Here is a 26,980-nt window from a genome sequence, read left to right on the forward strand (position 1 = left end):
CTAGAAGTTCAGATGATCACAGTTCTTACATTTGATCTAAAAAGAGAGCTCAACATCAACAACTCAAAAATCAAAGTGCATAAGCTAAAGTAAGTGTCCAAAATATGTGTCTTCATAGATCAAGGCCCATATATGCAGCTCAAATCCACGCTTCCGTTAATTTGTGCACATCTCAAGTAGCCAGTACTAACAAATCTGAGTTTTGTGCCTTGTGCTGTTGCTTCATTGGTAGATTGAACCCCAAGAGCAGTTCTTTCCTAACCTAAGCTCTAAGCTCTCAAAATTCAAACAAGGCAAACTAGCAAATAAGATCCAATGGATCATCTGAGGGCCACGTTAGTAAGGGCTGTGGAATAATAATTCCAATAATCTTGGTCTAAATATTAATCAATCTTTAGCAGATATGCTCAGAAGAGAACGGGTAATTAACCCAAAGTCATTTTCTAGAGGTGGTTCTATTGTGTTCTGCTGGTACTAAATTATACATATTTCTATTCAATCATGTTGTACCTACACCTTGATTCAATGTTCCAGGCAAGCACATTTCTACACAAAATTTAGCCCATTTATTAATGTACCTTTTCACTTCGCTAACCCGTAACCATAAAAATTCTGTACGTTAAATAATCACTGCACCATTTTTGCAGAATGTTAACAATTTTCTTGTATAGAATACCTCTGCATTCTTTGATTTCCTGCTTCTATTCCCAACTACTGATAACATAAAAGGAACTGAACACTTTGTCTGTTCACATTGTACCAAACAATCTTCCCCTACAGCTCTGCAAACTGCATTTGCAATCCTGCTCCCCAGCATTGATTATGACTCAAGTTCCAGGCTTATTAGTGCGAGGAGATAATTACAATGATGAAAGTAGACTTGGCTTTCTGTTAAACACCCGTCATGTTGTAGCCACACCCTGATTCAAGGCTACAGCCAAATGCATTTGTACACCAATATCTGCCTAAAAGCACAACCGAAACCCAGATGCCCCTTGGAGCGGTGCTCTTATCTATTTGTGTGCATACAAGCTTCAACCCCGTTAACAAATTCTCAAACAGTTCACATATCTTAATGAAGTAATAACAACGTCATACATTTCCCGCCACGACTGAGCCGTTGGCTTGACTATGCTTCTGTTTCTGCTTTTGTTGCTCTACTAGCTGCTGCTGCTGTGTTGCTCCTTTCTTTTTGGCTTGTTTCTTTTTCTTGGATTTAGCAGGTTTTTTGGCAGGTTTATTCTTCTGCCAGGCTTTCTTTTTGCTTTTTGCAACACCAGTTCCTTGCTGTATAAAAGAAAATGAAGTGGTAATAAATCATCTCAATCATCAGTGTATTGGGCACATTAAAAATATTAACAGGGAAATTTGTAGTACAAGGCGCTGGGTAACCTAAAATTAAATTAAACAACCACTAGAATATTGAAGAATTAATCATCATCCATAGGCACAAAACTTAAACCTTATGGTTTTCTTTTCTGCAAATTATTCTTTAGTCAACTTAATATTCCCTAATCGTCATAAGTTGCGTCTTATCAAAAACCAATAGGGTACAAACTTGTTCACAGACAAAAGTTACATTTTTAAAAACATTTATGTTTAAAATAAATTTGACAACAGTAGAATCAAATCACAAGGAGGGAAAGAGAAGACAGGCAGCATTTTTCCTTTTTATGGTATGTTATATCAATCTTACATTGAATGTGTAAGTGCGACATATCCATGTAGAAATTTTCTATAATGACAGTTTTGAAATGTTCTGTAATGTTCTTTTAATATATTTTTGCAAAACAAAGTGTGGAAGAATTTGTTCAGCGGAATGACCAAACTGGAATTAGCTCCTATACGTGGGGTGGGTCTTATAAGTATATAGTGTATACTATTGATTATAAAGTTTTCCATATAAAGTGGAAATTTCATTCAAAGCTTCTTCCGTGTCACTGATACTTTGTACGAATTCTGGATCTTCGAGGGACTTTAAGAGTTTCACAGATCCCAGAGTTGATACTCATCTCTCCACTAGCTATAACAGTTTTAAGTAGAATAACACACAGCAGTCTCAAATCACTTCCTAGTTATTGCTAGCCCTGCTTATATTTCTGCACAATCTGGCAATTTTACTCAAACTGCAAAACAGTAAATCTTCATACCTGTGCCAGTGTACTGAAATCCCCAAACTTGAAAAAATGTGAAGAGAACAAGTCCATTTATACACTAACAATTTATAAATTTTGTCTCAAAATGTCAAATGAGTGCATAATTTAAGACAATCTGACATTAATTTCCCTGGCATTTTCTGAACTGCGTGGAGCCCATGTTGGTCTTTTTGGCTCAATGTCAGAAAGCTCTAAAAATGAACACAGCTGCGCTGGATTAGTACTTCTGTACCAGTGACTTCAAACTAAATGGACGAGGATGGGGAAGAGAGAACTCTTGACATGATGATCAAATATAAATACACAGCGTGCCTCAGAATGTCTCTCATCTCAAAGAATCTTCCTCATCATTCTGGCTTAAATCATCAGTCAACACAATCAGCAGATTAGTTTTTTTTGTCCATTTACGGGTTGCAGGCATCGCTGGCTCGGCCAACATTTATTGCCCATCCCTAGTTGCCCTTCAGAAGGTGGTGATGGACCGCTGCAGTCCCAGAGGTGTAGGTACGCCCACTGTGCTGCTAGGGCGGGAAGTCCAGGATTATGACCCAGTGACAGTGAAGGAACAGCAATATATTTCCATGTCAGAATGGTGAGTGACTTGGGAGGGGACCTCCAGGTAGTGGTGATCCCAGGTATCCGCTGCTGCTCTTGTCCTTCTAGATGGTAGGGGTCATTGTTTTGTAAAGTGCTGCCGAAGGAACAGTGGCGAGTTCCTGCAGTGATTCTTGCAGATGTCACATACAGCTGCCACTGTTCATCGGTGGTGGAGGGGGTGAATGTTTGTGGAAGCGTTGCCAATAAAGCGGGCTTCTTTGTCCTGGATGGTGTCAAGCTTCCAGTGTTGTTGGAGCTGCATTCATCCAGGCTGCATTCATCCATGGGGAGTATGCCATTACACTCCTGACTTGTGCCTTGTAGACGGTGGACATGCTTTGGGGAGTCTGGTGAGTTACTCTCCTATAGGATTCCAAACTTTTGAGCTGCTCTGGTAGCCACAATATTTATATGGCGAGTCCAGGTCCCTTTCCAGTCAATGGGAACCCTAGGATATTGATAATGGGGGAATTCAGCGATTGTAATGCCATTGAATGTCATGGGGCAATGGTTAGATCCTCTATTGTTGGAGATGGGCATTACCTGACACTCTTTGGGGAGGCAAATTTGAACACAATAAGTTTAGAATCAAATTGGCCCGTTTAACGATCTGAACAGATCTATAAATCTATTGCTCCCAATTTTTCTTTCATTGAATGTAGGCATCACTGGCCAACATTTATTGCCCATCCCTAATGGCTCTTGAACGGAGTGGCTTGTTTTGCCATTTCAGAGGACATTTAAGAGGAAACCACATTGCTGTGGATCTGGAGTCACACGTGAGCCAGACAGCAGATTTTCTTCCCTAAAGGTATCCCATGAACCAATAGGCAGAACAAGTGAAATCTGAAATTAAAACAAACTGCAATGGCATAAATGTAAAGGTTACATTGGGAAGCTACAAAAAAACCAACAAAAACTTTCTCACGTCATTAGACTCAAAGTATTGACTTTGGCTCTCGCCACGAATGCTGGCAGACATGTTGAGTTTTCCGAGCATTTTGTTTTTATTTCATATTGTTTGAGGAAAGAGTACCAGAAAAAATTCAAGAAAAAAAAGCAAAAGGTGGAGAGCAATAAAGTGCTTCATAAATACCACTGCCTGCTCCGTGGGTGAATGCAGGAAACAGGGCATTTAAATTCTAACTTAACCGTTATATTGACATAGAAGTCTATAAACCGTCTCATGAGGTCTACAAGAATAGGAAAAGTTAAACGTCAAGGAGAATGTGGGGTATAGTGAATTTTTAAAAAAATACTTCAAACTATTATAGGTACAATTTTCACATGGGTGCGATTGGCTAGAAATTTAGTTTACCGTTTAAACTTACTATGTCATCAGTTTCCTGGTCTTCGTTTATACAGGCACTTTGTTCTTGTTCTTTTTCAAAGATGGCCTTCGGGAAAGAAAAGTTCAAGCATTTAAATAAATAAAAGTATTGATCTGTTCCATCCAATGTGAAGTAAATTTTTGAATCCACAGCTCACTTATTTTAATGGATAATTTGGGCATCATGAGTACTTTTGGAAGTTAAGATTGAAGACTGTTCAACTTTTTTAAAAATGTAAGTGTTTGCAGGCTCAGGTGCTATGGTGAAGGCTATGGGAAGTGGACAAACGTGTATTTTGCTCTTGTAAACGATGATATGGTTACCTCCTTACATTCTCAGGATGTCCCACCGCACTTTGCAGCGAATTATTTTGGAGCGCATCAGCGAAGCTGCAGTCAGCACGGTGGCACAAAGAAGCAATAATTAACTGTTCTGTTTTGCTGCCATTGGTTGAACGATAAATGTTGGCCACAATAAAAAGAGAAAACTCCCTTGCTTGAATACTGCCGTGAGATCTTTATGTCCATTTGTCACTGCAGCACTCCCTCAGTACAGTACTCAGTACTGTACTGTCAATCTAAATTAAGTGCTTAAATCCGAGATTGGGGTTGGAACCCAAACCTTTACCGAATCTATAGTTGAAACTATAGTTACCTAATTAACTCTACTGTCATAAACAATACAAATCAATCAAAAGCTTCACTCTGGGGCTCAACTAACTACACATGTAAGGAATGTGATGGAAGAATATTCTAAAAGACATGACAGAAAAAAAGTCACCATCATACATGTAGCATATTCCAAAGGTTTTTTCTTTTACTTTTAACAGCTAGTAATTAATTTGCATCTGAATTTAAAATTGTTTTGAGACAAGAATATTCTCAACCAATATGTAAGTCATGGATCAGTGGGTAGTATTCTCGCCTCCGAGTCACAAGTTCTGGTTTCACGTCCCGCTCCAGGACTTGCACACAAGGTGCAGTACAAGTGCTCTGTCCAGTGGAGGATGCTGTCTTTCAGATGAGATATTAGCCAGGTCCTTTCTGACCTCGTGGGTGGCTTGAAAGATTGCATGGCATTGTTTCAGAGATGATAAGAACTATCCCTGGTGTTCTGGTCAATATTTATCCCTCAATCCACGATCTGGTCATGATCACATTGATGTTCATGGGAGCTTGTTGTGCACAATTTAGCTGCCACGATTACGACAACAGTCACTACAGTTGAAAAAAAGTACTTCCTTAGTTCTAAAGGACTGAGGCATCTGGTGGTCGTGAAAAGCACAAATGTAACTGCAAGCCTTTCTTTCAATTAATAACAAAAAAGTTAATGTATGTTGTGAATTATGAATTGAGTACTAAAAGCAGTGTCTGAATTGGTGGTAGAGCGGGTGAAATATCTCGGACAGAGGAAAAATACATACCTTTCCAACTAATGAGCTTTTAAAGAATGCACTTTTCCTGTTAACTGTGTCAAAGGATCTTGCTACAAAATTTGATACCGAGCCATGTAAGGAAATATTAAACCAGAGCAAGAAAGGATAAGCGCTCTCAGATAAGTTACTGCTACTTACAGCCATATCCTCCCTGTGAAGTGTCACAGTGACAGTGACAATCGATCCTGCAGTTATGTTACTGCTGTCCTCGTCATCCAGAACTATGAAGAACAAAACACAATATTTATAGATCTTTACAATTTGTTTCCACAATCACCCCATCCCGAAATGCCTTCTCAATTAAAAGAAAAAACGTCTCAGCTTTGCTCACAAGGGTGGATTTTTCCTGCCCTTGCCTGTGGCGATGCACCTCATACACCATCAAATGTTAGAAAATTCCATACATCGCACAAACACACTCAGCAGGTGCGGGCGTGGATTTTTATTACGGCCAAATTGTGATTTTAGAATGGTAGGCTTAGGGGAATACAGGAGAAATCACTAACCCAGAGTTACAATAGTGCACATGTCTAAAAACCTTCAGTGTACCGTAATGCTACCCAGCAACATATGTCTACTCTCAGTGACGATCTCATTATTCTATTAACAGAGGTAAAACATGTGTAATATATCAAAAATAAACACATCGGCAAGAGTTCAAGTTACAGAGCACAATTTGCGGAAAGACGACTTTCCATTCGGACTACAAATCAATTGCAAGCATGACACCATAACTAGATAATAAGGCTGAGCACATCTTTTCATAATGAATCCAATGACTGCTCTTAAAAGTGAAAAATAGAGCATTTGAAGGAACACTGATGAATAGGATTTTGTTTTTATTCCTTCATGGGACGTGGACGTCGCTAGCTGGGCCAGCATTTATTGTCCATTCCGGAGTGCGAGAGAGTCAACCACACTGCTGTGCATCTGGAGTCACATGACCAGCTAAGGATGACAGATTTCCTTCCCCAAAGGACAGTCGTGAACCAGGTGGATTTTTAAAACAATAGGTAATGGTTTCATCATCATTCGAATTTTAATTCCAGATTTTTATTGAATTCAAATTTCACCCCCTTCCATGGTGGGATTCAAACTCAGGACCCCAGAACATTACCCTGGGTCTTTGGATTAATAGTCCAGCAGCAATAACACTGTTGGGGAGGTTTTAAACTAATGTGGCAGAGGGATGGGAACCAGACTAGGAAGTTAGAGGTCAGTAAAGAGGCAGCAACTAAAGCCAGTAAGGTACTAGATAATAAACTCAATGTGACTAAGAGGAAGAGTAGACAGGGAAGATGAATGCAAAGGGACAGGTGGTCTGAGGTGCATTTGTTTTAATGCGAGAAGTGTAGCAGGTAAGACAGATGAACTTACGGCTTGGATTAGTACCTGGGAATATGATGTTTTTGGTATTACCGAGACTTGGTTGAGGGAAGGGCAAGACTGGCAACTAAATATCCCAGGGTATAGATGCTTCAGGAGGGATAGAGGGGGAGGTAAAAGGGGTGGAGGAGTTGCATTACTGGTCAGAGATGATATCACAGCTATGATTAAGGAGGGCACGATGGAAGATTCGAGCACTGAGGCAATATGGGTAGGGCTAAGAAATAGGAAGGGTGCAGTAACATTGTTGGGACTTTACTACAGGCCTCCCAAAAGCGAGCGTGAAGTAGAGGTACAAATATGTAGACAGATTATAGAAAAATGTAGGAGCAATAGGGTGGTCATGATGGGAGATTTTAACTTCCCCAACATTGAATGGGACTCATGTAGTGTTGGAGGCGTAGATGGAGCAGAATTTGTAAGGAGCATCCAGGAGAGTTTTTTAGAGCAGTATGTAAATAGTCCAACTCGGGAAAGGGCCATACTGGACCTGGTATTGGGGAATGATCCCGGCCAGGGGGTTGAAGTTTCAGTCGGTGATTACTTTGGGAACAGCAATCACAATTCCGTAAGTTTTGGAATACTCATGGACAAAGACGAGAGTGGTCCTGAAGGAAGAGTGCTAAATTGGAGAAAGGCCAAGTATAACAAAATTCGGTAAGAGCTAGGGAATGTGGATTGGGAGCAGCTGTTTAAGGGTAAATCCACATTTGAAATGTGGGAGTCTTTTAAGGAAAGGTTGATTAGAGTGCAGGACAGACATGTCCGTGTGAAAATGAGGGATAGAAATGGCAAAATTAGGGAACCATGGATGACAGGTGGAATTGTGAGACTAGCTAAGATGAAAAAGGAAGCATACATAAGATCCAGGTGACTTAAAACTGATGAAGCTTTGGAGGAATATCGGGGAAGTAGGACAAATCTCAACCGTGCAATAAAGAGGGCTAAAAGGGGTCATGAAATATCTTTGGCTAACAGGGTTAAGGAAAATCCCAAAGCCTTTTATTCGTATATAAGGAGCAAGAGGGTAATTAGAGAAAGGATTGGCCCACTCAAAGACAAAAGAGGGAATTTAATCATAGAATTTACAATGCAGAAGGAGGCCATTCGGCCCATCGAGTCTGCACCGGCTCTTGGAAAGAGCACCCTACCCAAGGTCCACACCTCCACCCTATCCCCATAACCCAATAACCCCACCCAACACTAAGGGCAATTTTGGACACTAAGGGCAATTTATCATGGCCAATCCACCTAACCTGCACATCTTTGGACTGTGGGAGGAAACCCACGCACACGGGAAGGATGTGCAGACTCCACACAGACAGTGACCCAAGCCGGAATCGAACCTGGGACCCTGGAGCTATGAAGCAATTGTGCTATCCACAATGCTACCGTGCTGCCCTTAAGCGGGGAGTCAGAGGAAATGGGTGAGATTCTTAATGAGTACTTTGCATCGGTATTCACCAAGGAGGGACATGACGGATGTTGAGGCTGGGGATGGATGTTTAAATAATCGAGGACAAGTCAGCATAAGGAAGGGGGAAGCTTTAGGTATTCTAAAAGGCATTAAGGTGGACAAGTCCCCAGGTCCGGATGGGATCTATTCCAGGTTACTGAGACAAGCGAGGGACGAAATAGCTGGGGCCTTAACAGATATCTTGGCATGCATCCTGGAGCACGGGTGAGGTCCCGGAGGACTGGACAGTTGCTAATGTTGTCCCTTTGTTTAAGAAGGGTAGCAGGGATAATCCAGGGAATTATAGACCTGTGAGCTTGACATCAGTGGTAGGCAAACTGTTGGAGAAGATACTAAGGGACAGGATCTATTCACATTTGGAAGAAAATAGACTTATCAGTGATAGGCAGCATGGTTTTGTGCAGGGAAGGTCATGAATTCTTTGAGGAAGTGACAAAGTTAATTGATGAGGGAAGGGCTGTAGATGTCATATACATGGACTTCAGTAAGGCGTTTGATAAAGTTTCCCATGGCAGGTTTGATGGAAAAAGTGAAGTTGTATTGGGTTCAGGGTGTACTAGGTAGATGGATAAAGAACTGGCTGGGCAACAGGAGCCAGAGAGTAGTGGTGGAAGGGAATGTATCAAAATGGAGTAAGGTGACTAGTGGTGTTCCACAGGGAACCGTGCTCAGACCACTGTTGTTTGTGATATACATAAATGATCTGGACGAAAGTATAGGTGGTCTGATTAGTAAGTTTGCAGATGATACTAAGATTGGTGGAGTTGCAGAAAGCGAGGAGGACTGTCAGAGAATACAGCAAAATATAGATAGACTGGAGAGTTGGGCAGTGAAATGGCAGATGGAGTTCAATGCAGGCAAATGCGAGGTGATGCATTTTGGAAGATCTAATTCAAGAGCGGACTATACGGTCAATGGAAGAGTCCTGGGGAAAATTGATGTACAGAGAGATCTGGGAGTTCAGGTCCATTGTACCCTGAAGGTGGCAACGCAGGTCGATAGTGGGGTCAAGAAGGCATACAGCATGCTTGCCTTCATTGGATGGGGTATTGAGCACAAGAGTCGGCAGGTCATGTTACAGTTGTATAGGACTTTGGTTAGGCCACATTTGGAATACTGCGTGCAGTTCTGGTCGCCACATTACCAGAAAGATGTGGATGCTTTAGAGAGGGTGCAGATGAGGTTCACCAGGATGTTGCCTGGTATGGAGGGTGCTAGCTATGAAGAAAGGTTGAGTAGATTAGGATTGTTTCCGTTGGAAAGACGGAGGTTGAGGGGGGACCTGATTGAGGTCTACAAAATTATGAGAGGTATGGACAGGGTGGATAGCAACAAGCTTTTTCCAAGAGTGGGGGTGTCAATTACAAGGGGTCACGGTTTCAAGGTGAGAGGGGAAAGTTTAAGGGAGATGTGCGTGGAAAGTTTTTTTACGCAGAGGGTGGTGGGTGCCTGGAACGCTTTGCCAGCGGAGGTGGTAGAGGTGGGCACAATAGCATCATTCAAGATGCATCTAGACAGATATATGAACGGGCGGGGAACAGAGGGAAGTAGATCCTTGGGAAATAGGCGACAGGTTTAGATAAAGGACCTGGATCGGCGCAGGCTGGGAGGGCCGAAGGACCTGTTCCTGTGCTGTAATTTTCTTTCTATGCCACAGCCTCCCCATGGATCAAGGGTGGATCCTCAGCAGTTCTTGCAATGGTGTGCCCCCTCTGAGCAAGTGTGCTATGTAAAATGAATCGGCCAGTCTCAATCCCGTTTTAATACCTCATCCCAAAATCATCTTTTAAAACAAACAGTATTCTAGTTCAGCCAGTGAAAGAAAGAGCTTTACATGAAATGAGTTGGTCAGTCTCAGCTCAGCACAAATTTGTGAACTGAGCATTAATCAGCCCCCTCTCCAAACGATAATGATGCATAATGTGGCAAAGGCCACACAGATGTAGTAAGAAGTGCTCTTCTGTGACTGGGGAGCAGAGATATTTCTGTCTAGAGTAGTAGCTTTCTTCTGCACCTAACAAAGATATGACTACCCTGGGGAGTGCTTGATCCTGACACAATGTGCCAGAAACAGAGACTAATTCCTTAGCACCAATTTTGAAGGTGCGCCAGGGACCCAGGTTCAATTCCAGCCTTGGGTCACTTGTGTGTGGAGTTTGCACGTTCTCCCCATGTCTGCGTGGATTTCCTCCGGGTGCTCCGGTTTCCTTCCACAGTCCAAAGATGAGCAGGTTAGGTGGATTGGCCATGCTAAATTTACCCATAGTGTCCAGGGATGCACTAGGTAGGTGGGGGTTGTGGGGTTACGGGAATAGAATGGGGTAATGGGCTACGGTGGAGTGCTCTTTCAGAGGGTCGGCGCAGACTTGATGGGCATAATGGTCTCCTTGTAGGGATTCTATGAGTATTAGCATAGAATTCAACTTTGGGTGAGATTGGTACATTTGAAAGCATAAACTAACTTGCTCGGTCAGACTTAACAACACACGGTGGCAGAGTGGTTAGCACTACTGCCTTACAGATCCAGGCACCCGGGTTCAATTCCAGCCTCGGGTGACTGTGTGGAGTTTGTACGTTCCCCCGTGTCTGCATGGGTTTCCTCCTGCAGTCCACAACTGTGCGGGTTAGGTGGATTGATCATGCTAAATTGCTTGTGGGTACCAAAGGTTGGGTGGAGTGATGGGGTTGCAGGGATAGGATGGGGGTGTGGGTCTAGGTAGGGTGCTCTTTCAGAGGATTGGTGTAGACTCAACCTTCTTTTGCAGTGTCGGGATTCTATGGCATCCAATTCCCACAGCATGTTCACACCAGCAGACCATACCTTGCAGTTTTATCTCCATACTAACATGAGGGGAGTTCCCAAGTACTGCCATGACCTCATCATATTTCTCATCACTCAGGAAACGCAACATGTTACGACGATCAGTGTCTTTCATGCTAACCAGATCCTGAAGTGTCCGGACTTTGTACTGTTTGTGGAGGCAAGAGAAACCGATTTCACACATTTTTAAAAATGGAGCGTTTGTAATAGAATTAATATATGGCAAATAAAATCAGTGCTGTCACCAATAGACATGCAAAAAAATATTTCATTTAGACAGATATGTTTTAATACTGTGCTGAAATGCTGCTGTGTAACAACCCTGAATCGACAATCGCACTGGGGGGCTGACTACATTTCAAATGGGCTTGGTACAAAAGGTTTGCACACCCAAGCCTACTCTGTACGGAGATCTTAGCAGCAAGAATTAATTTATTTTACAGCAACACAGACATTGTTAACTGCCTTCTCAAAGCACCTTTGAGCAACATGCGACAGCAAGGCACTCGTCAATCAATGAAAGTGAGCAAAGTAAGTCAAGAAAATGTTGTCAAAGCAGAAATTTTGCAAACTGATACAACCAATGTAATCAAGGCTTGGCCCTTAACTTTTTTTGTTGTTGAAACAATATTCAACGTTCACACAGGAAACACACTAAAAGTTAAGATGGAAAGAACACTTCAGCTGAGTTTTTTTGTTTCAGGCATTCTTGTGTAACTAGATTGTCAAGTTTGAGAAATGGAATTTCTGGTCAGTCAGCTGCACCTGAACAAATTTAAATCAAAAGAGTCATCACATTGCAATATCTTTAATTCAAGAAATTGCTTGCGAAAGCTGCAAAATTCACCGTTATTTTTTTGAAGGGCACTTAAGTATTTGGTACACAAGTTACAGTCCAAAAACATTTTATAATTAGATTAATAGCCCTTATTGTAATGGCTTGTGCATAAAGTTAAAATTTGCATTAATTGATAGTTAAATTTAAATGGGGCTGGTTTAGCACAATGGGCTAAACAGCTGGCTTGTAATGCAGAAAAATGCCAGCAGCGCGGGTTCAATTCCCGTACCAGCCTCCCCAAACTGGCGCTGGAATGTGGTGACTAGGGGCTTTTCACAGTAACTTCATTGAAGCCTACTTGTGACAATAAGCGATTATTATTATTAATAATAATTGAAAACAATTTACATCACCTTGCATGGCAACAGAAGCCAAAAGGAACAATCCTTGTGGTAACACTAATTTACATGTACAAAGTTTGCAAATTAAAATTTAAAAGAGGGCGCAGAATTATTTGGTTAGTTCTTTTGTTTTCACAAATCTCCCCCAGTTTCTTCACACGGTCTTTACAAACTTATTTTAAAAATGTTTAGAGGTTTTAACAAACAACGCAACAAAACTACAAGAATGATGCAGCACAGCAAGCAAAGAAAAAATACTTTGTATACATGATACAGAGGGGGAACATGATAACAGCAGTGTAACTGGCTCGATACTAACATTAGACATAACTAGACACCTCTAGAGCCCCAAGGGAGAAACAGGATAAAGCCATGAAAACATGGTAAAATGGTGCACGCCTTCCCATGTTGCGCTTGCTCGCAATTAGCAGAAAAGGTTCAGGATACATTTTCTGTGCCAAGTTCAGACTCTCACCAATATAACAATAATATAATAATAATCACTTATTGTCACAAGTTGGCTTCAATGAAGTTACTGTGAAAAGCCCCTAGTCGCCACATTCCGGTGCCTGTTCGGGGAGGCCGGTACAGGAATTGAACCCGTGCTGCTGCTTTGTTCTACATTACAAGCCAGCTGTTTAGCCCACTGTGCCAAACCAGCCCCTCTACTCAGCACCGCCAGGGGCACCAATGACACACTGCAACCTCCTCTCCTCAGATACAAGACCTGTCTGCACCCATGCAGGAACTAACCACAGATTCTTCACACCCACCCTTAAAAAAGGGAGCCAACAGAAAATAAACCCAGTTCTAAAAGGATGTGCCATATATACCATACAACTCAACTTAACTCCAGTCTAGGTTCAGTACAGAACCAACACCATTCCACACATTTATTCAGAGAGGACCGGCAACGTGTTCGGATTATGTTCAATGCCATCAAGGCTTCCCCAGAGAAACAGAAAGGAAGGAGAACTAGATCTACTAGTCCCATATTCCCCCAGTGCCCACCGATCACCCATTAAAAGAGAACAAGCTACTCACTCAAACAAGAAAGCGTCCCACCCATTAAGTGGAGACAACATAACATCAACCAAAGTACAGGACTCGGCTCAACCACAGACCCCATGCACCCAAGAAGCAAAACCTAGCCTCTCAGGATGTCCCTAATAAGTGCCTTTGATAAGGGACATCCCAAGCTCCAGGGGGAAACAGGATAGCAACCAAAGCACCAGACCTGGCCTCGCCCAGCATATTCTGACACACAGGAATCGAGATGCCAGGACCTCCAGCACACCCCAAAACCTACAGCACAGCCAGTCCTGCACCTCACCAACCACAACCAGGGCAGTGCACCACTCCCACTACGCCAGCCCCAGCCAGGGAGACCCCATCACCAAAGAGAAGAATCATCAAGACACCCAATAATTGGGCACCCTGGGTAGTGGGGCCGATTCCCTCCACCTGGTACAATAAGGGGAACCTCCTATGGATCACCAAAATAAACCAGGATTAGTAACAACACACTGCTCACCCAGATGCCCGCTGAATATTAGCCATTGCCTAGCACTGCCCACCATTACAAGGAGCATATTAAGAGATACAACAGCCCAGCCTCAACAGAGACATAACACTGCTTCCACATGGAAAACCTGACCACAACAAGGAGAATCCTCTGAAAAACGACAGTATAAGGCCATTTAAAGGAGGGCATCGAACATCACCATCAAACCTATCCCCAACACAAGGGAGGAGAGGTATGACAAGCTGTCTCTCTACAACAAACCAGCCAAGGCTTAACCAAACTCAGCTCTGAGCATCACCATAGAGTTCATCCCATTCAAATAGCGCTAAAGAGAGAAGACCCAAAGGAAAAAAAACCCAACCTCAAGGAAGAGTCAGAAGGAACCCAGTCCTCCCCAGGATGTATAATCTGCCCAGGCCAATGAAGGAGACAGTCACGGATTCTTAAATTCAAAATAAAATCCCGATACGGCTAGTTCTAACTGGGGGGCTATCATCAATCTCCATGAGGACTAACTAACCCTACCATCCAACTCCATCCCAACCATCCACCCATCACCCCACCATGGGTCTATTCCTCTTCATTATAAACAAGATATTGGGTATCCAAAAAGCACTCCCTTCCCACAACCACAAGGATTACAGCACAATGATAAAATAGTAAAACTGCGCACAGACCACATTTCATTCGACTCGATATGCTTTTTGCTACAACAGGATGGCAGGTGACCCTTGTCCTCATGTTCACACCTCGCACGCCCATGAGAGGATCATCAAACACCTCAGGATCGCTCAAGGATTCCAACAGCAAAGCATCTTCACCATGTCACTGCCCTGAAAACCAGCGACCCACCGCCCGGGGGGGGGGGGGTTCAACCAAATCAGCCACCTCTAACCCGTAACGATGAGCATAGAGAATAGGATAATATAGGGCCACTGGCGGGGCCCCCTGGCCTTGAAGATCGGATACACTGTGCCTCATCAAATCTGCTGCACCCAGCCTCCAAATCACGATGATTTGCCTGCCAATTTTCAAACTTAATCAGGAACTTATCTGCTAATTCCCACCAAGGACCGGGCTCACAGACTTCCCGCCAAGGACCGGGCTCACTCCTTGTCCGGCCCCTACATCCCAAACACGTCTGGCTAGACGACACACCATGCAGCAGGATCTCAACGACTTGAAGGTGAGCCTTTATCAAAAACGGGTTTTATCGAATGCAAGGATCTTCTCGTACACCTCCACCCAGGGATACCTCGCAGTTCCTCAAAACCAGCTCTAAAGACCGGCACATGGAGCCGAGATCCTTATCCAGAACATTCGCAATGGCGATCATCATCCGGATGCACATAGCACCGCCGAGGCGAAAGCCGCTCACCAGTAACAACTCCACAACAAGCTGGGCCCCACTCCAGTCAACTTCAACCGCTACGGCCAAACAGGGATTCTCTACAATTTAACTCTGCTCCTCATCGCTAAACTCCAGTCAGACGACACAGTGGCACAGTAGTTAGCACTGCTGCTTCACAGAGCCAGGGCCCAGGGTTCAATTCCAGTCACTGTCTGTGTGTAGTCTGTACATTCTCCCCATATCTGCATGGGTTTCCTCCCGGTGCTCCGGTTTCCTCCCACAGCCCAAAGATGTGCAGGTTAGGCCATGCTAAATTGCTCCTTATTGTCCAGGAATGTGCAGGTTAGGTTCTGGGTTACTGGATAGGGCGGGGTAGATGGGGGGTGTGTTGATTCAACGGTCGGTGCAGACTCAATGGGCTGAATGGCCTCTTTCTGCACTGTAGGGATTCTATTCTATGATCATCCAGGGGTACAGCACAAGACATATATCCCCAAAAAAACAATGAAATGCACACCAGTATAAAACAAATAATTAAAAGATGAGCAGAGCCAGAGCTCGCGAAAACACAGATACTCCCCTGTGCTCATCACCTGACCCCCTACAAACATTTTTTTGAAAGCACATCAAGCACAGGGCTAAATCGCTGGCTTTGAAAGCAGACCAAGGCAGGCCAGCAGCACGGTTCAATTCCCGTAACAGCCTCCCCGAACAGGCGCCAGAATGTGGCGACTAGGGGCTTTTCACAGTAACTTCATCGAAGCCTACTTGTGACAATAAGAGATTTTAATTTCATCAGGTCCAGTCTCTTCACAGATCTGCATGATCCACCCTAACTAAAGTCTCTCATATCCCAAAGTTGAAGAACATTTCTAAGACCTGCAGAAGATAATCTAGCAATATACCAATGTACCCTTCATTATGAAAACTTCGCTGATGGATGATAATTCCTGGATCCAGCAGCAATTCAAGGAATACATGTTTATATAACCTCTCCAATATTGTCAATTCCATTCCTAAGTAGAGAATTATCAGTCATAAATATAACTTATTACCTTTTTAGACAAACAGTATTTCAGGTGTTCCTCTTCAAATAGTGGAAGCTGAAGCAGAGGGGATTTAGACTCCCACAGGCTCTGCACTAGCATCTGAGAGAGTTTCATACAGTTCTCAATGGACTCCAAACGCGGAGCATGGATTCCTAATCAAAGTTAACACAGATTTTAATTCAAATATCTTAAAGAATGATATATAACAATAAAAACCCTCAATAAAATCAAACTAAAATCAAAAATAAATTTTGCCACTTTTCCTCTCCTAATATATTTCTCCTTGATAAAAGCGGAATTACTTTTACTTGCTATTCAGGAACATTAAAGATCACTTACCACCTCGGGTGTTGGCCATCATAGTCAGCTGGCAGCCAACGTTAATCATTTCTTGGAGGAGGGTAGGACATTTCCGTATAACAAACCAATAATCTTGTAGCAAAGAAAACAATTGTGCAGATTAGTACTAAGTCTCAATGCTCAAACAATTATGATTTCTTAGAAACAATTATCATGTGTACAAAAGAAAATTGAGCGATGTCCCATCTATTTTCTCCCAATAGAAGACAAGAAAAAGTCTATCAATTGATTCTGAATAATGTTTGGACGTTTTGTTTGCATAACTTTTGGTATAATTTCCAACTGAGAGAATCTGCACCTTGCACATCCTCATAATATCCCAAACAGTCAAAGCCAACTAAATACTATTTCAATATAATACTGTCATTTGCTGCAATGTAGGGATATGCAGCATTTGCCATACTGTTTCTGTTTGCATATTTGCATGTAGTAGTGTCTGAGGGTGCGGAAGGGGGATGGGGTAGTTTGCTGATGGTGACTTTTTTGTTTAATTTTGGTAGTGGGTTTGGCAGCCATCTTGGATGGGTCTGGTTGCTGTACTTTCTGTACCTCTTGGTGAAAATGGCTGAATCTGGATGAAGGGGAAAGGGAGGGGGGGGGGGGGGGGAGGCATTTGTTTGGTTAATTGAATGGGCCAGTAAAAAGGCTGAGGGTACTTGCTCACCGTAAAAGGTTTAAATGTCGATGTGGTGTTTCCACAAGAGACTCATTTGCAGGTCAGAGACCAGACAAGTTTGTGGAATGGGTGGTTGGGGCAAGTTTTTAAATTCGGGTTTTGATGGTAGGGCCTGTGGTGTGGTAATTTCAATCAATAAAAGGGTTCAATTTTCTGCCACTAGGATCTTAGCCGACCCCAATGGTAGCATGTTATTGTCTGTGGGTCTTTGGCGGACATTTTGCTGGTCTTGGTTAATGTCTATGCTCCAAACTGGAACGATTTGGATTTTATTAACAAGCTGCTAGCCTCATTCCAGATTTGGATTTGCTTCGGCGTATTTTGAGGGGTGTTTGCCTTAAACTGTGTTCTGGACCACAACATAGATCAGTACAGGCCCAAATCTCTGACTACATCTGGGGGGGGGGGGGGGGGGGGGGGGCATTAGTGGACCAGAGATTTTGTGAACGCATGTCCACTGCCATTAGGAATATGTTAAATTTAATAAAAGTGACCATCTCACCTTCCATGCTGTGTGAAGCCCTTATAGAAACATCAAAAATAGGACCAGGAGGAGGCCATTCAGACATTCGAGTCAGCTCCGCCATTCATTATCATGGCTGATCATCCAACCTAATAGCCAAATCCCGCTTTCTCCCTATATCCTTTGATCCCCTAAGTGCTATATCTAATTGCTTCTTGAAAACACAATATTTTGGCCTCAACAACGTCCTGTGTAATGAATTCCACAGGCCGACCACTCTCTGGGTGAAGAAATGTCCTAAATGGTCTAACCCGTATCCTCAGACTGTGATCCCTGGACACACCCACCATCGGAAACATCCTTCCTGCATCTACCCAGTCTAGTCCTGGCTTCTAGGAGATCATTCTTCTGAACTCCAGCAAATTTAATCCTAACTCATTCAATCTCTCCTCATACCTCAGTCCCACCATCCCAGGAATCAGTTTGGTAAACCTTCGCTGCACGCCCTCTAGAGCAAGAATATCTTTCCTCAGATAAGGAGACCAAAATTGCACACAATATTCCAGGTGTGGCCTCACTAAGACCATGTATAATCGCAGCAAGATATCCCTGCTCCTGTACTCGAATCCTCTCACTATGAAAGCTAGCAGACCGCCTGCTGTACCTGCTGGTTTACCTTCAGTGACTGGTGTTCGAGGACACCCAGGTCTAGTTGCAAATATCCATCTCCTAATTTATGGCCAGTCAGACAATAGTCTGCTTTCTGTTTTGTCACCAAAGTGGATAACCTCGCATTTCTCCAAATTATACTGCTTCTGCCATTCATTTTCCCATTCACTCAACTTGTCCAATTAACACCGAAGGATCTCTGCATCCTCCTCACAGGTGTCATCTGCAAATTTGGAAATATTACATTTTGTTCCCTCATCTAAATCATTAATATATATTGTGAATTCCTGGGGTCCTAGCACCGATCCTTGCGGTACCCCACTAGTCATTGCCTGCCGAATTGAAAATGATTTGTTAATTCCTACTCTTTGTTTCCGGTCTGCTCACCAGTTTTCTATCCGTCTCAATACACTGCCCCTAATCCCATGCGCTTTAATTTTTCACGCTAATCTCTTATGCTGGACTTTGCCGAAAGCCTTCTGAAAGTCCAAATAGACCACATCCACTAGCTCCACCTCGTCAACTCTATGAGTTATGTCCTCAAATAATTCCAGTAGATCTGTCAAGCACGATTTCCCCTTCTTAAATCCATGCTGACACTTTCCGATCCTGCCATTGTTTTCTAAGTGCTCTGCTATGAAATCTTTGATAATGGATTCCAGAATTTTCCCCACTACTGACGTCAGGCTTAGCGGTCTATAATTCCGTTTTCTGTCTACCTCACTTTTTAAATAGTGGAGTTACATTAGCTACTCTCCAATCTGCAGGACTGCAGTAACCGTTCCAGAGTCTATAGCTGCGTTTTTCAAACTCTTTTTCGAGCAACCCAGGTTTACAGAATAGCCGACTATCGTGACCCACACCACATTCAAGATTCTCCATAATTACTTTTAAAAAGTCACACTCATTGTTGGCACTTCCGTATTATTGAATGTAAATTTGTAAATTCAGCAGCTGTTTCACCTTAAACGACAGCTCGACCCTGACACATTGCTAAAGGGTGCACTCAGGATGATTTGATTATTTTATTTCTTTACACCCATTGCAAGCATTTGAAAAATTGCGTGAAAGCACTGGAAAGATTAACAGGCTCAATATTGCACAGTTTTAACAACGTCATGTTCACACGTTCAAAACCAAACACAAACACAGACAGAACTCAAAACTTCAACTTCAGAAACAGGAGCCCAAACTGTTGAAAGAAAAGCACGTCAGACAGAATGTCACTGAGCGTACGTCAGTCCCGTTTCCCAGGTAATTATGTAACATACAGAAAGCATGCTAAAAAATACATAATGCTGGGCACAGCTCGGCTGACCAATATGCAAACTGTGCAGATACATTCCATACGCCTGCAACATTTTACCAGCTCCTGTATACATGTAAAGTTTAGTCACCAGCTAATGCCATTTTTGGCGAACAATTAAAGGCCCGATAAAGGTAGATGCAAAAGTTCCTGCTGTAGAGGAACCGATTCAGCTGACGGAGTCCATGTAGCCACACGGCAGAGACGGACGCTTGAGGACGAGTACCTGGGGAGAGGGGGTGGATAGCGGCGGGGGACGTGATGAATAAAAGAAGCGGCCTTGAAGGACAAGAGCCCCGGTGTGGAGACACAATTCAGAACTGGAAGGTGTGGACATAACATAACATAAGAACTAGGAGCAGGAGTAGGCCATCTGGCCCCTCGAGCCTGCTCCGCCATTTAATGAGATCATGGCTGATCTTTTGTGGACTCAGCTCCACTTTCCTGCCCGAACACCATAACCCTTAATCCCTTTATTCTTCAAAAAACTATCTTTATCTTGAAAACATTTAATGAAGGAGCCTCAACTGCTTCACTGGGCAAGGAATTCCATAGATTCACAACCCTTTGGGTGAAGATGTTCCTCCTAAGCTCAGTCCTAAATCTACTTCCCCTTATTTTGAGGCTATGCCCCCTAGTACTGCTTTCACCCGCCAGTGGAAAACCTGCCCGCATCTATCCTATCTGTTCCCTTCATAATTTTATTTGTTTTTATAAGATCGCCCCGCATCCTTCTAAATTCCAACGAGTACAGTCCCAGTCTGCTCAACCTCTCCTCGTAATCCAACCCCTTCAGCTCTGGGATTAACCTGGTGAATCTCCTCTGCACACCATCCAGTGCCAGTACGTCCTTTCTCGGGTAAGGAGACCAAAACTGAACACAATACTCCAGGTGTGGCCTCACTAACACCTTACACAGTTGCAGCATAACCTCCCTAGTCTTAAACTCCATCCCTCCAGTGTCATGAGAATGTCGCTTTAAGAAATGGTTAGCTGCTCATGTTACTGCAGTGATGTCAGAGTGTGGGTGGAGCGGAGCTCTGGTTCTGCTTTTTAGTTTCACTTTGAGAAAAAGCGTGTGTGTGTCTGGGTTTTCCAGTGAGTTGCAGCTGAAGTTAAACAAAGAGCTGTCCTGTTGAGCTCTGCCATCCAAAGACTATCTCTGGATCATTTGGTGAATTCAGAATTATAAATGTTCTCAATAGTGAATGTGAACCTAATGTGCTCCTGTTTAAAGGTTTGTTAAGTCTTTTGGATGCTAAGAGGACAGCTTAAAGAATTACTTAGTGTTGTATTCTTTGGGGGTTATCTTTGAATGAATGGTTGCTAAGATATTCACTGTTTGTTTTAAAAAGGTCAACTGGAGTTCATAGAATAAGCATTGTTTTGTTTTTAAAAATACTGGTCCATTTCTGCTGTACCATCCCTGTAGAGTGAGGCGTGTGCTCCCCATACCACAATCTATGAAACGTTGTGGGTCAGGTGAACTCCATGATACACTTTGGGATTCTCTAAACCCTGACCCATAACAATTGGGGGCTCGAGGGGGATAAAAGTCTATCTACTGGATTGGCTTAGTGAACTTAAAGCCAGTGAGGGGTGAGTATATTGTGGTTGCTTTTCAGGTGTGGTATTTTAGTTTAAGTAGGGAGTGTGGTGTGGACAATGGCTCTTTCAGAGGCTCAGATGTTTTTGGGGGTGGAGACAGTCACACGCCGTACCTTACGGACAGAGACTAAAAGCAGACTTTTAGATTTGGCAAAAACATTGCAGTTAACATTACCTGACAAAATGCGAAAAGATGATGTAATTATGGCGGTGGCTAAGCATTTAAAGTTGCCTGAGATACAGCCTGACTCATGAGAAATGGCAAAGATCCAGTTGCAGATTAAGCAATTTGAACATGAAAAATAATTAAAGCAGCTTGAATATGCAATGAGAGAAAAAGAGAGAGGGAGATACAGATCGGGGAAAAAGAAAAGGAGAGAGATGAAAGAAACAAAGAAATAGCCCCAGCAGAACAAAAAGAAAGAGATAGCGAGGAAAGGGAAAGAGAGAGTTTGAACTTCAGAAAATGGCTATGAAACATAAGTCAGTTAAAATTGGCAGGCGTAAAGGGAAACGTACAGTTGGATGATAGTGATGAGGATAGTGAGAAAGAGCGTCATAGTCAAAGGCGTGGTGGGAATCTATTTAAATATGTCCAAGCAGTGCCAAGGTTTGACAAGAACGTAGAAGCCTTTTTCATTTCATTTGAGAAGGTAGCTAAACAAATGAAATGGCCACAGGACATGTGGGTATTACTGATTCAAATAAAGCTGGTAGGTAGGGCTAGCGAAGTGTTTGCATCACTACCGGAGGAGGTATCTGGGACGTATGAGGAGGTGAAGAAATCCATCTCGAGTGCCTGAAGCTCACCAGACAAAGGTTTAGAAATTTAAAGATAGAATTTGGTCAAACATACATGGAGTTTGAAAGGCTCAAACAAAGTAATTTTGATAGGCGGATAAGAGCTTTGAAAATAGACCAAACGTATGAAGCTCTGAGAAATTATACTTGGAGTTTAAAAATTCAATTCCTGATGTAGTGAGAACTCATGTGGAAGAACAGAGGGTTAAAACTGTGAGGTTAGCAGCAGAAATGGCAGATGATTATGAATTAGTTCTGACATCAGTTTCAGCCTGTGAGGGATAGAAACTGGGGACATGAGAAATACTCAAGTGGCAAAGGTAAAGGTGATCTGATGGGAGATAATAAGGAGAGTGTACCTCAGATTAAAAAAGAAATCCAGGAGCGTGGAAAAGAAATGAAAAGTTTCAAATGTTTTCACTGTAATAAACTAGGCTATGATTGAAGAAAAGCAGAAGATTGAATAGACTGTTCAAGAGGTGATTGATAAGAAGGTGCCAGATGTCGGTTTAAAGAATTTACTTGTGTGGGTAAAGTTTACTCATGTTTATCAGGAAGAGGTAAAAAAAGTCACAATTTTAAGAGATACGGGAGATGGTCAATCTTTAATGGTAAGAGATGAGGCATTATGTAGTTTGGGAACAATGTTGCCAGAAAAGGTGGTAATATGTGGAATTCAGTGTGAGAGGAGTAGTGTTCCATGATATAAGGTAAGGTTGGAAAGTCCAGCGAAGAGTGGTGAAGTGGTAGTAGGAGTAATAAAGAAACTATCTTGTCCAAGAATACAGTTTTATCTTGGGTAACGATATAGCTGGATCGCAGGCAGGAGTGATGCCTACTGTGGTTGATAAGCCAGTGGAAAATCAGACAACTGAAGTGTTGAAGGACGAATATCCTGGGATTTTTCCGGATTGTGTAGTAACAAGGTCACAAAGTCACAGGTTAAGACAAGAGGAGAAATCAAAGAGTGAAGATGAAGTTGAAGTGCAATTATCAAAAACAATTTTTGATCAGATGGTTGAAAAAGAACAAGAACAGGTGGAGGATGAGGCGGATATTTTTAGTTCAGGAAAATTGGCGGAGTTACAGCAGAAAGATATAAAAATAAAACGGATGTATCAGAAAGCATATACGGAAGAGGAATCTGAGTGTATACCAGAGTGTTATTACCGTAAAAATGATGTCTTGATGAGAAAATGGAGACCATTACATATGCAGGCGGATGAAAAGTGGGCAGAAGTTCATAAAGTAGTATTGCCGGTCGGGTATAGAAAGGAGGTGTTGCGAGCTGCACATGAAGTACCAGTGGGAGGTCATTTGGGAATAAGGAAAACTCAAGCTAAAATCCAGAAACATTTTTATTGGCCTGGATGACATAAAGATGTAGTTAAAGTTTGTCAATCATGTCACACATGTCAAGTGATAGGGAAACCTCAAGCAGTGATAAAACCAGCGCCCTTAATACCCATTCCAGCATTTGCGGAACCTTTTACAAGGGTCCTAATTGATTTCGTAAAACGAAAAGTGGGAATCAATATCTTTTGACTATAATGGATGTGTCTACTAGGTTTCCAGAGGCCATTCCAGTACGTAATATTACAGCTAAAAAGATTGTGGAGGAGTTACTTAAATTCTTTACGAGATATGGACTACCCACAGAAATACAATCGGATCAAGGATTAAATTTTACCGCAAGGTTATTCAAAGAAGTTATGGATAGCTTAGGAATAAAACAATTTAAATCAACTGCGTACCATCCAGAATCGCAGGGAGCGTTAGAAAGGTGGCATCAGACATTAAAGACAATGTTGAGGGCTTATTGTCACGATTATCCAGAGGATTGGGATAAAGGAATTCCATTCGTACTGTTTGCAATTAGGGATGCACCTAATGAGTCAACCAAATTTCGTCATTTTGAACTAATTTTTGGTCATGAGGTAAGAGGGCCACTTAAATTGATTAAAGAAAAATTGGTGGGTGAGAAATCGGAAATTACATTATTGGATTACGTGTCAAATTTTAGGGAACGATTTAATAGAGGTGAATTGGCGAGACAACATTTGAAAGTTGCACAAAATGTGATGAAATGGGTCGCGGACAAGAAATCCAAAGTTCGTAGTTTTGCCATTGGAGATAAAGTTTTAGTGTTGTTACCAGTGGTAGGTGAACCTTTTAGGTTTTGTGGACCTCATCAGATTGAAAGGAAATTAAGTGAGGTGAATTATGTGGTAAAAACACCAGATAGAAGGAAGACTCCCCGAGTGTGTCATGTGAATATGCTTAAAAGGTACTTTGAAAGGGAAGGAGAGAAAAAGGAGATTTTAATGATTCTAACTCAAAGTGATGAACCAAATCCAGATGACCGTGAATTTGGCATACCTCAAATTAAATTGGAAAATGAGGATGTTCTTAAAAGTTGGGATAAATTGTTGAGTTACCTTCCAGAGGAACAACGGACTGACCTGAAAGAGTTACTGATCTCACGTGGGCAAGTTTGTAGAGATAAATTGGGATGTACTAAAATGGCTATACCTGATGTAGATGTGGGAAATGCTGTTCCAATCAAACAACATCCATACAGACTTAACCCTTTAAAATTGGCACAGATTAACAAAGAGATTGAGAGTATGCTTAAAAATGGCATAATTGAAGTGGGTTGCAGCCAACGGAGCTCACCCATGGTGATGGTACCTAAACCAGACGGTACCCAACGGTTGTGTGTGGACTATAGAAAGGTTAATGCAGTTACAAGAACGGGCTCTTACCCTATCCCACGTTTGGAGGATTGCATTGAGAAAGTGGGATAATCAGCTTTTATTTCTGAACTGGATTTACTTAAAGGTTACTGGCAGGTACCTTTATCTGAAAGGGCGAAGAAGATTTCAGCTTTTGTGACACCAGATGGTATATACCAATTCAAAGTTATGCCATTTGGCATGAAAAACACCCCAGCCATATTTCAATGGTTAACTAACACAGTTGTTTCAGGATTACCCAATTGTGCGGTATAAATCGACGATCTGGTAATTTTCAGCCAGACATGGACAGAACATTTAAAATATCTGATGGACTTATTCAATCGACTTCAGGAGGCGGGTTTGGTGATAAACCTAGCCAAAAGTGAATTTGGAAAAGCCCATGTCACTTTCCTTGGCCATACAATCGGACAGGGTCGAATAGTCCCACGGGATGTGAAAACAAAAGTTATTGGGGAGTTTCCGATACTCTCAACACGACGATAGGAAATAATGCGATTTCTTGGTATGAGTGGATTTTACCGGACATTTGTCCCAAATGTTAGCAATGTGGTCGCTCCACTGACGGACTTGCTCAAGAAGCGTAACAAATTCCAGTGGACAGCGGAGTGTCAACAGGCATTTGACGGCCTGAAGGCTGTGTTCACCACTGCTTCGGTGTTAGCCACCCAAATTATACCAAACCATTCAAAGTGGCTGTTGATGCGAGCGATGTGGGTGTAGGTGCGGTGCTTCGACAGGATGACGACGAAGGGCTAGAGCGGCCTGTTGGTTATTTTTCAAAGAAATTGAATTCTCACCAGAAGAAGTATTCAACGATTAAGGAGGAGACTTTGAGTTTGGTGCTGGCTTTGCAACATTTTCACATTTAAGTGACCAGCAATCCATCTGACACCATTATATATACTGATCATAATCCGTTGACGTTTTTGGAGCGATTCCGGAATAACAATGCATGGATATTTCGCTAGAGTTTATTGTTACAGCCATTTCATTTAAAAATAGTATATGTGACAGGACGGGAAAACATGATAGCCGATGCTTTGTCACGAATGTGATGAACAGAAGGATTTCAGTTGGAGGAAGAACAACAAAACAAATTGGACTATTATTATACCTGTTTGCGGGTGTTGTTTTTTGCAACGATTAAGTATATTTACTATGTGCATTTCTTAAAGGATGGTGAAAAGGTGAAAAATGAAACCATCTTGAAGTTGATGGTTTATTTTATTTTCTTGGGGGAGGTGTCATGAGAATGTCGCTTTAAGAAATGGTTAGCTGCTCATGTTACTGCAATGATGTCAGAGTGCGGGTGGAGCTGAGCTCTGGTTCTGCTTTTTAGTTTCACTTTTTAGAAAAAGCTTGGGTGTGTCTGGGTTTTCCAGTGAGCTGCAGCTGAAGTTAAACAAAGAGCTGTCCTGTTGAGCTCTGCCATCCAAAGACTATCTCTGGATCATTTGGTGAATTCAGAATTCTAAATGTTCTCAATAGTGAATGTGAACCTAATGTGCTCCTGTTTAAAGGTTTGTTAAGTCTTTTGGATGCTAAGAGGACAGCTTAAAGAATTACTTAGTGTTGTATTCTTTGGGGGTTATCTTTGAATGAATGGTTGCTAAGATATTCACTGTTTGTTTTAAAAAGGTCAACTGGAGTTCATAGAATAAACATTGTTTTGTTTTTAAAAATACTGGCCCATTTCTGCTGTACCATACCTGTGGAGCGAGCTGTGTGCTCCCCATACCACAATCTATTAAAACTTGTGGGTCAGGTGAACTCCATGATACACTTTAGGATTCTCTAAACCCTGACCCATAACAATAGCAATGAAGGACAAAACTCCATTCGCCTTCTTAATCACCTATTGTACCGGTAAACCAACTTTTTGCGACTCATGGACTAGGACATCCAGGTCCCTCTGCACAGCAGCATGTTTTAATATTTTAGCATTCAAATAATAATCCCTTTTGCTGTTATTCCTACAAAAATGGATAACCTCACATCTGTCAACATTGTATTCCATCTGCCAGACTCTAG

At 42.3% G+C, this 26,980-nt stretch overlaps 1 protein-coding gene across 1 annotated transcript in view; it reads right to left on the reverse strand.

Moving 5' to 3' along the window:
• The window catches only part of sec63 (SEC63 homolog, protein translocation regulator), a 141,356-nt gene that overhangs the window by 18,101 nt on the left and 96,275 nt on the right, over window positions 1-26,980 (reverse strand). Inside the window, exons 11-16 of the mRNA XM_072499956.1 lie at window positions 16,647-16,739; window positions 16,314-16,459; window positions 11,204-11,351; window positions 5,658-5,740; window positions 4,085-4,150; window positions 1,099-1,287 (exon numbers count right to left, since the gene is read on the reverse strand). Coding sequence (XP_072356057.1) covers window positions 1,099-1,287; window positions 4,085-4,150; window positions 5,658-5,740; window positions 11,204-11,351; window positions 16,314-16,459; window positions 16,647-16,739 — 725 coding nt within the window. The remainder of the gene's footprint in view (window positions 1-1,098; window positions 1,288-4,084; window positions 4,151-5,657; window positions 5,741-11,203; window positions 11,352-16,313; window positions 16,460-16,646; window positions 16,740-26,980) is intronic.

The sequence above is a fragment of the Scyliorhinus torazame genome, chromosome 4 (assembly GCF_047496885.1).
Source record: "Scyliorhinus torazame isolate Kashiwa2021f chromosome 4, sScyTor2.1, whole genome shotgun sequence".
NCBI classification, from domain to species: Eukaryota; Metazoa; Chordata; class Chondrichthyes; order Carcharhiniformes; family Scyliorhinidae; genus Scyliorhinus; species Scyliorhinus torazame.